Genomic DNA, 10,731 nt, shown 5'->3' on the forward strand with positions numbered 1-10,731 from the left:
GTTGAGAACCACTTATCTAGTAGATCTGTTGATGAGCAAGTATCTGAGGTTTTGCCATCCTGTGATCTTTTTGTTTCCATGTAACAGGCTTGAAAATACTGATTTGAAAACATTTTTTTCTGAGAAAGTATTTTGGTTACAAACACATACATTATGCATGCAAGGAGTTCAGAGTTTTTCATAGGTCACAACAGTCACTTTTTTCCTACATGCTATTTTACTATGTTTGCTGATGAAAAAGCCTATGGGCCTTCAAAAACTAGCATGATGTACTTTCTACCTTTTAGTTGGCCCAATAAAAATATTACCAAGATGGACCTTGGATGTTGTTTTGTTTTATAGTCAACATGGCTACTGTGAACATTTTTCTGAGAGGTTATTTCAATTGCTGAAATGAATAATAGTCTGAACCACTAAATATTGTACTTTTAATGGCTACTGGGTCTTTCAAAAATCTTTTAAACAGAAATTAGTGTAATGATTGCAAGTAAAATCGAATGTTTCTATATGGCAAATGTTGATTATTAAGAATGCTTTGGATAGGACTCTTGAAGAAATTGGCCTCATAAAGGTCATAAAGAAATTGAGAGATTCAGGTCAAGTATTCACCTAAAAATACTGATTCAGAAACAAAGATTAGCATGTTGTATTTATGCCAAGGTTTTGATAGGCTGCAGCAAAAAACTTGAACTTTTAAACCTTCTTTTCACAGATAGAAATAGTGAAGCATAATGATCCTTTTGCCCCCGGAGGAACTGCTGTTACTATATCAAGTGACCCAGGTAAGGAATTGCAAGTATCCCAAAATTGCACACATAGAATTTAATTAATTACCTGCAAATCTTAGGGTTGCATGGATCATTAAGATATAAATATACCTCATCAAATTTGTAAAAACACATAAAAGTTCAGTCATCCTTAATATCCTATTTTTTTCCAACAAGCAATGCATAATGCTTTTGGTATATAATGGAGGAAGTGGTCTTGCTTTATAAATACATTATGGAGGCTAAGCTGCTACAGATAGAATCCTGACCATTTTAAATTATGGTAATCCTTCCTTCTGTAGATATGATAATTATAGTTAATCCAAAAGTTAAAACAACTTTTAAAATCAAAAAGTTTCTTTCTTGGAGCACAACTCTCATGATCCCCCAGTCAAGGGAATCTAGAAACTGTTTAAAAGTAACTTTTCCAAAATACTGTTATTTGTGACCTAAGCTAGGATTTGGCACTAGCTTCATATCCTGTTTACAGGCTTAGGATAGTTAACTATGTTAACTGGGTTAACTGTGAATAGAATTAATATACGCATAATAAGTAAACATATTTAAAGGCAGGATTAAAATCTATGATCTTCCAATTACTCTCAATTGGCTTAAATATGATTGAAAAATTGGCAGTGTTAAATCAGCAATGGCCCATGCTTATGAAATATGAAAGGGCCTGATTGTTGCAATTTTTTCATTTCATAAGGAGGTAGTTAAGTAATGATTGTGAAATATTTCTTCACTTCCACATGCAGAAATATCAATGGACAAGACATAGTTAAGACCATTATTCTGTCTCTTAAGGAACATGAAGAGAATTAGAGCAATTAATTGAACTTAAGTAGCACAACATATATGAAACCATATTTTCTCACGTCTTTTGGGTGTGCCTTGATACCTAGTTTGGAGACAAAAATAGTGTTGGTAGTTCACTGGATGACCTTTGTGTGAAGATGTTGGATTCTCAATAGCTTTTGTCATTCTTCTGACCTGTTTCAGAATTAGGTCAGAGGATTGGCATTTATCTTTCTCAGATCTGAGTGATGGGAAATGATTGATTCTCCCAGTATTTTTTGTAAAATAGCCATATGATGCTAATGAAAAGAAATTGGATGCTGTTGACATGCTGATGCTAAGCAGTTTCTTGTTAATTAAATATTCAGGGGTGGGTATTTTTGTCTTCAACTAGTATTTACATATTTTGATCAAGTAAATGAAATTGAATAGATTACAACTAAATCTAGACCACGCAGCAGTGATACTGAGAGAATTCCTTGTTGCCCTGGAGGATTTTACCTTTGCTTTATTAAACGAGAGCAATAAAAAATTAGAAACAATCAACAGTAGATGTAGTGGCTTCAGTTATTACCCATTAATATATATATAATTTTCATAAGATAAAATTTTTACTTTTCTTGAAATGTCATTTAAAATTGTGGCTATAAGACTTCTATGGACTTTTCAAGTTCCTATAAGAACTCTGTAGAAATACTTCCCATTTACTGCTTCTTAATAACTGTGCCTGCTGCTCTGAGGAAGAAAGACTTACCTTTCATCTAGAAAGTGAGGAGGAGTATTTTAAGATCTCCATCCAGTGAGGCATTGTATAACTCCCTAGCTTAACATGGCCAAAAGGAAGGGAAGATGGAAGTTGCAGTCCAACATATTTTTCATTCTGGTCTACAGAAACACACAGTTTTAATATTTAAAAATACCTAGAATTTTTAGAATATTAGAATAGCAAGAGGTTTCAACAATAGGTTAAAGGAAGTTTTCCCCCTGTTTTAAGATAAGTAGAACAGACCGAGATGTAGCTACAAAAAGTTGTTTTAATCAATATAACATTGTTTTGGATATCATACCTGCATAAATAATCTGCTTAATTGAGTCTTCTCGCCAGTTCTTAGATTTTGGTTTATTAATCTCTGGACTTCTGTCATTTGGATTGAACTGCAGAAGGTACCTGAAATGTATTTCAATTTAATTTCATGCTGTTAAGTACCTTTAAGATGGGTGAGTATTAAGCCTATCCATGTAGGATTCAAAGGGGTAGAGCAAATAATTGACATGTCTTTTACCATGCTTTTGCTAGAATGAGAATCGTCTCCTCTTCTGTCTGTTCTCTTATTTTAGCTACAGATCCCTTTGCCTCTTTGTTTGGAAATGAATCTTTCGGAAGTGGATTTGCTGACTTCAGCACATTGTCAAAGGTAATTTGAAATGATTTAATGACTGTGGGAAAAGCATAAAATTGCAGCATTGCAGACACTAAATTTGTTAGAGCACAGATCAGAATTTTGGCAATTTTGACTATAAATCAACAGGTTTACATCTCTGATTGATTCCTCTGTTTGAGTTAGTGTAAGTCTAATTAGATGAGGGATTACTTGCTTTGTGAATTGCCGTGAAAGCAGTACAGTTAATATAAAACTAAAACTACCAAGATTAAAGGCCAGAAATGAGCCAAATATAGCCAGTGGTTTACATATCTCCTCCCCATCATAGTACATGGGGGTGGGTAGACTGGCACTTATAGCGGGGCTGTGTTTACACTTCTTTCCAGAGGAATTGTTTTCTACATACAGTAGAGTCTCACTTATCCAAGCTAAACGGGCCGGCAGAAGCTTGGATAAGCAAATATCTTGGATAATAAGGAGGGATTAAGGAAAAGCCTATTAAACATCAAATTAGGTTATGATTTTACAAATTAAGCACAAAAACATCATGTTATACAACAAATTTGACAGAAAAAGTAGGTCAATCCGCAGTAATGTTATGTTGTAATTACTGTTATTTACGAATTTAGCACCAAAATATTGCGATATTTTGAAAACATTGACTACAAAAATGGCTTGGATAAGTGAGACTCTACTGTACTTCTTAATTGGGTACCACATTGGTTCTGGAGTAGATGTTCCAAGACAGATGTTAAAAAGCATGCAGTTGTCTCTTAGGCAGTTCTTCAGTCATCTTAGATTTGATAAAGTTAAGGATCTAGACCATTACTCTACAGTTGCAGCTCGTATTTAGTACTGTATCATCGCATTATAGTCACACTTTTTACCTTTTTTTTTAATCAAAAGGGGGGTGCGACTATAGTGTGATAAAAAATACTTTTGATTCTCCAGTTTCTGTTTTATTTTAAAAAAAATTTACTTAACTCTGAGACAGGAGGAGGAGGAAAGATTATCCAGTTTCAAACAAGCAGCTCCATTTCTGTTTGTTTGTTCATTTTAAACTGCCTTGCCTCAGAGAAAAGAAGACCGGAGATTCCCTCTCCCTTCCTTAGTTCTTTGAAGGCAAGGCAGTTTGCAAACTTTGAATTGGAGCTCTTTGGAGAAAGGAGGAAGGGAAGATTCAAATTTCAGAGACCTCAGTTTCAGGTTTTTGAAACTTCTTTGTCTTTGGAAGAAGGAAGGGGAAATCAACCCCAAATGGCTCTACGGCTATTATGCAAGGAACACAAAAATACCAATTTTTCCATCCAAAAAAATTGGTGTGTGACTATTATGTTTTGGAGACTATTATGCAGCGAAATACAAGTATTTGAATTTATCAATTGCTTTAGGTTGAAAAAGAACTAGTAGAGACTTTTGGAGAGGAAACTGTAGTTTTCAGTCAAAAATGAACAATGATGGTACTACACAAAATCACATATTTGTCATCTTTTTAATTTTTTAAGGCAAACAATGATGATCCCTTTAGTTCCTCTTCAGCCATCTCTGCCAACAGTGTTGTCATAACCAAAAATGTGTTTGAGGAGCCTCCAGTCAAAACTGAAGATGTTCCCCCTGCCTTGCCTCCCAAAGTTGGAACACCCACCAGACCATGCCCTCCTCCACCTGGTAAGGAGCTGTCTGAAGTGTTTAATAATAACAATAATAATAATAATAATAATAATAATAATAATAATAATAATAATAATAGTTTTTATTTCTTGTCCATCTCTCCTCACAAAATAAGAAGATATAATTCTAGTTGTAAATTATTTATTGAAATAATTTAAGATTTTATTCTAATTGCAAACAAATTGTTACAGGAATAATTTCTAGTAAAAAAAATTATGTAGCTTTTCCTAAGAAATACATGTTTGGACCCACAAAATATGGAGGAGGGAGTGATTTTAAAGTTGCATGTGAATATTGCCAGAATTTTTTTAAAATAATTCAAAACCTGAAGAAAATGGTATTTCTAGGAAATCACTCTAATTGACCTGTGAGAATTAGCTAGTTTGTATATTAGATTAATTTATTGTTTTTGCCAGATAATAAGATGGTATGTTTTAAGTGCTGTTGAACACTGGCTAAATATTTTCTGCCACATTTATAATCATGCTAAAGTGATTATTTTGATATAGGAAAAAGACCTATCAACAAATTGGAGTCTTCCGATTCCTTTAAACTGAATGATCCTTTCCAGCCCTTCCCAGGCTGTGATGTTCCCAAAGAACAGGAAGCCGACCCATTTGCTCCCACTGGTGTGTGCAAAGAAATGGACACCAGCAATTTTGCTAATTTCAGTGCTGTAAGTAAACAGGATGGGGAGGCATCCAGTTAACATTTATGACTATGTTGTAAAGAACAATAAATACCTCTATAAAACCTTCTCAGGCTCAAAGAAAGCCAAATGGGTTCCATACAGCAAAGTAATGATATAGCATATCCTAATACAAGTTATGCCTCTCTTAAAGAATATATTATCACATATGTGAGGGTCAGATTCAGCCAGTTAGTCGTATCAATGTTTTATTTAGCTTTACATGAATAATGGCTGTCTGAAAGATTCTTGGTCTTTTGTATGAAGCTGTAATTGCATATTAGGCCTCAGGGTTTTAATCAAGCTGCAGTACATAGTTTATTCCCAATGCGTATGTTAATACCAGAGTTAAGCAGTTAGAAAATAAACAGCATAGATCTTTATTCCCTAACAGAACTCATAAATATAAATTGATTCTGTGACAAGGAAATCTTGTCCCCAAGCTCCTTCTTGACAATCAACTATTGAGCAAAGCTTGGTTGGTGCTTCTGCAAGAAGAAAAATCAGGAGAAGGGTACCAGCCTAAAGCATGGCTTTGCAGCCTGGATATTCCCAAAGGCTGGAAAATGTCTTCTTGGTTTAAAGCTCCAAGAATCCCCCAACTAGCATGGCTAATGGCTGTTCCCAATGAGTATCTTTTCTACCATCTGGGTATTCTTGTGACATTAACAATAGAGGGAGTGGAGAGCATTGGTTGTAAAACAAGTCAAGCAATGCTTTGCTTTGCAGATTGACTCACAGGATTGAACAGGCTGGCTGCAAGTTATTAGTAAAGGAAGGCAAGAGATTTAAAACATAATGGCAAAAAGAGCTTTTAAGAGCAGGCACAGAGTCATCCTCTCAACAGCGCACTATAAGCTTTTTGTTAATATTACTGCAGACACCTAAGTAAGACAGGAGATATATTTCTGCCAGGAAATATGGACTAGAACCAATATACATGGAGCCAAACCATTGCTTTTTTGGTAAAAGCTCTTTGTGTCAGGCTGTGAGAGTGTGCCCAGCAATGTGAGCATATATGCCTCGATGTGTTCATGCTACTGTTTTATTTTTGTTCCGTCTGTTTGCAGTTCTTAGGCAGCCCAGTGTTTAACAGTCAAATAGGGCAATTACAAAATAATGAAATAGGATATAACTATCAGGCATATAAAGTAAGCAGCTAAGAAGTAGATGCTAACCAGCTGCCATCATCCAGTAGCAGATGAAAACAATCAACTTAACAGTCTAAAGTCCTGTCTAAACAAAAGTCTTTGCCAGGCAGTGGAGAGCCATCAGGCGACAGAATAAAGAGGTCTCGCAAGGAAAGGAAGTCCAGAACATTAGCACAGCCACTGAGTCATGCATCCCTGCATAGGCTTGATTCAAAGAGGAACCACTCCTGAAAATCTTAATACACAAGGAGGCTCATTTGGTCCTTGAGATAATGAGGTTTCATGCAGTGCGGGGCATAACTCGCGCTTTGAATTCTGCCTCCGAACAAACTTGTAGCCGGCAACCAGCTGTGCTCAGCAATCTGTTTCAGCATTCTGAATCATCTGTTGTTTCCAAACACTTGGCAAAGGCATCCCCATATATAGGGCATATTATAGTCATCACATTGAGATGGGTCACCGTGGCCATATATATGGGGTATTTTACAGAACTGATGCGCTTTGTACACCATCAGCATCATAAAAAGACACTGTCCGTTTACTGAGATCTGAGAAGGCAGAGTGTAATTATGAAATCTTTCCTGTTTACACATATTTACCCATCCAAAACTGAAGCATGTTTAAATCCTGCTGTAGGTTATTATGGTGGATAGTTCAGGATGCTTCTATTATGCTACATGTCAGTCATTTCAAATACTTCCTTTAAAAGAGGTGTTTTGGATTTCGACTCCCAGAGGTCCCAGCTAACATGCCATATATAGGGGGATTATGGAAGTTATAGTCTTAACATATCTGGATGTGGTTCCTCACCACTACTATGGGGCCAAAACAGTAATAATCTGTTTTTCTGTTCTGCTGCTGCTGTTAATTTTGTAAAAATTTTGTTGGAACAAAATTTGTCATCCTGATCCTTTGTGATATTGAATAAAATGTCTTTTAACAATAGGATATGAGTTTATTATTTTCTTAATCTTCTTGCTGATTAACATGAATTGTGGCTATGCCAAATGCCCAGTGGCCAGTCTCTTTTGATGGACATGTATTTAAAAATAAAACAAAAAAAACAAGGTAAACTAGATGTGTATTTTGAATCTGCTTTAGAAGGCTGGGGGAAGGAAGCAATTATTTTTCTTCTCTTGATTAAAAAAAATCTGAAATAATGACCTAGGTAAATGACATATATCGATTGAAAACCCACTTCCATCCTAAGTAATGCTAGCTATAATTTGAACCAGCTCAAACAATCTTGGTTAAACCATTGGCCTCTAATCTGTTGTTCATATTAGCAAATCTCTGGCTTCCTTTTTTAGTATCCTACTGAAGAAGATATGATTGAATGGGCAAAAAGAGAAAGCGAGAGAGAGGAGAAAGAGCGACTTGCCAGATTAAAACAACAAGAACAAGAAGACTTAGAACTAGCAATTGCACTCAGTAAATCTGAGATTTCGGAAGCATGAAAATTTCCTCAACCATTTATCCCTTTCCCTGGATCACTAAGCTATATGTAAAGCTAATCAAAAGATAGATATACACAGGGAAATACAAAAAGGCTTTAAATTCCTGCAAATGTGATTTTGGGCAATTTCTTTGCAATTTGTTTCTCATGTTCACTGATGTCATCTGATTACTCTTTAATGTAACACACTTTCATTTCTCTTTATCTTTGAAATTTCTTTGCTATAAACATCGCACCAAAATAGTTTCTTTTAAAACAGAAAGATATTTATCTACTTAAAACTGAGAATAATAATCCACAGCAGTCTGTTCTTGTAGGGTCTTAAACAGCAATTATATCTCATGTCCTAATCCCTCGGCATTCATCATATATATAATACTGAAAAAAGTGCAGGAGTGTGTGATACATATAACAAATATACTGTGTAGCCATGGTTTATGCAGGTGGCTAGATCATGTGTTACTTAGCTTTCATTTAAAATTATTACGAGGCTTGATTCCCAGTTTTTTTTCTGAAGGGCTGCTTTTTCCTAGTTTATATAATACTGAACTATTTTTGTTCTCCCAGATGGTTTTAGACTGCAGACATGTTCACCTGAAAGCAAAGCTGGCAATGTAGCTAAGCAAACCATAGTTTTACATACATTTACATCCCTACCTGGCTTGGAAATACTCCGGTGGTCAAGCACTGCTGTAGTAATAATCCAATCTTCATAGATGTTGAATCCTGTTGTAATGTTCTACAGAAATGATGGCAACTGTTATTGGGCATACGGTGTGCTTTTTGTGCCTGTTGTCTTCCTTTAATGATGATTCTGCTGCTTGTCTGAATAAAATAAGAGTGTCTTATGTTCCATATGCAATAAGCATTGTCTGAAACATTTAAGTGCCCATTTGCCTGTCCATTGGATTTTAAAAAAATAAGAGATTCAGGATTTTTCCTGGAGGTTCAGTAAAATTAAAGCGTGTTTTACCAAGCTTACTTACTGACAGAGTTTCTGATGCCCCACTGCTAATTGAGCCAGTTTCTTTCTGTGGAAAATGCAACTAAACTGGCATGTTGACAGCTGAGTTGGATCTAGAGTAGGAAATATACTGCATAAAGACATAGTTTACAACAGTCGGTTGCTGTTATGTATAATTTATTGAATGCCAACTGAGAGTTGCACCTTAAACTGAGATACCCTTTTATGGTCACTGAGTCAAAGTCAGATTGAATATTAATGAAAATAACTTGTTTCCTATTCCAGGAATGGGAATGTGTAGTCCGCCAGATGTTGGGTGCAAATCCCAGCAACCCTACCCAGCAATGCCAATGATGAGGAAAGTTGGGAGTTGCCATCGATCAGCATCTGAGGCACTGCACAATTCCCAGTCCTGGTCCATTCTGCACAAAATCATCTGTCCTGCAGAGTTTATTCCAAGTGGTTCCTTTTCCATCTTCAATACACTCACAGTTAAGCTATCGTTTTACAAAACTGGTAGGCTTTTTCCAAAACTTGTGGTATTTGAGCCTGAAATGGTTTTTAAATGATTTATTATTATTAATAATATTATTATTATTCATAATCATCAGTGTCAGGCTGAATTCTTTCCAGTTTTACCTGTGGATGCTGCTGGGAGAGTCTTTTGAAGAAAGTTAATTCTTCTCTGAATTTTTCTGCAAACTTTTTTGAGACTTCTTCCAAGAGGCTTTTTTCTCTTGCACTGGGAAATAAGCTTTTGAAAACACCTAATAAAAAGTAACTTAGAAAACATCTTGCAAGTATTAATATCATAATTTGTCTACAGAAACTTTGTAATAACATTAATAGTGCATATTGTATGTTTAACTGGACTACATAGATTTCTTATTTTTTTTCTGTTAAAGGTATACTCAGTGGACCAATACAATATCAGTGTATATATAATATATATATATATATTCAAGCTTTCTTGTATAGGATTGAAAGGTCTGAGTCACTTGATGTTACATTTCATGTTACTGACTGATTACAGAACCTTTACTCGAAGGCTTCCAAATAAACCACTGCTGTGACAGCTTCCATGGCATTACTGTTAAACTTTTAAATGGCTTTTAAGAGTTTGTTCAGGTGGGATTAGCCTGTATTTATAGACCTTTGTTTTAAAATTCTAAAAAATAGCCTGTAATTATGAATAAAACAGTTTAAGTATATGACTGCATTTCCTTGTTTTCCTTTTAATTTGCAACATGAAAAATGCCCCCTGGCTCCTCCCCCACAAACAAAGGCTGCCTAGGGAGAGATGTCTCCTGGAGGAGGGGGAGACACCACCAGGAGCAATAGCAGTGGCCACTCAGGCAGCGACAAGCCACCCTCCTCCTCCTCCTCCTTGTCTTCAGCTCCTGCTTCGGCCCAAATAGTAGCCACTGGGGTGGGGGGGGGGGGAAGGGAGAAGAGACCCCCAAAGGGCCCAACTACCTTCACCCAAGCAGGAAGACACAGTCAAATACCTCACAACAGACAGCCATCCATCCTCAGTTCAGAAACTTCCAGTGAAGGTGACTCCACTCGAAGAGACCCCCAAAGGGCAACTAATCCAGACCCCTTCAGCCAGGCAGGAAGACACAGTAAAAGCACCCCTGGGTGGCCATCCAGCCTCTGTTTAAAAACCTCCAGAGAGGTGCAATTACTACAAAAGTGGAGTGTTGTTCAAATGTAGGTACTGTTACAACTTTTATAATTTACACTGTTGATTGAATTGCAGTAGTTACCACTAAAATGGATAAGTTTATAATTAAGAAAATGTGTTGACCATGATGTTTGTGTTGAACCACACATAGTCCATTTTATCACTCA

The 10,731-nt window shown here is 36.1% G+C and overlaps 1 protein-coding gene across 1 annotated transcript in view; it reads left to right on the plus strand.

Annotated features, from left to right (window-relative positions):
* The window catches only part of eps15 (epidermal growth factor receptor pathway substrate 15), a 94,918-nt gene extending 84,830 nt beyond the window's left edge, over nt 1-10,088 (plus strand). The window contains exons 21-25 of the mRNA XM_003220282.4: nt 713-782; nt 2,904-2,980; nt 4,453-4,615; nt 5,128-5,294; nt 7,768-10,088. Of these exons, the coding sequence (XP_003220330.3) occupies nt 713-782; nt 2,904-2,980; nt 4,453-4,615; nt 5,128-5,294; nt 7,768-7,914 (624 nt within the window). The 3' untranslated portion in view covers nt 7,915-10,088. The remainder of the gene's footprint in view (nt 1-712; nt 783-2,903; nt 2,981-4,452; nt 4,616-5,127; nt 5,295-7,767) is intronic.
* The last annotated feature ends 643 nt before the right edge of the window (nt 10,089-10,731 follow it).

This window comes from Anolis carolinensis, chromosome 4 (genome assembly GCF_035594765.1).
Source record: "Anolis carolinensis isolate JA03-04 chromosome 4, rAnoCar3.1.pri, whole genome shotgun sequence".
Lineage (NCBI taxonomy): Eukaryota > Metazoa > Chordata > Lepidosauria > Squamata > Dactyloidae > Anolis > Anolis carolinensis.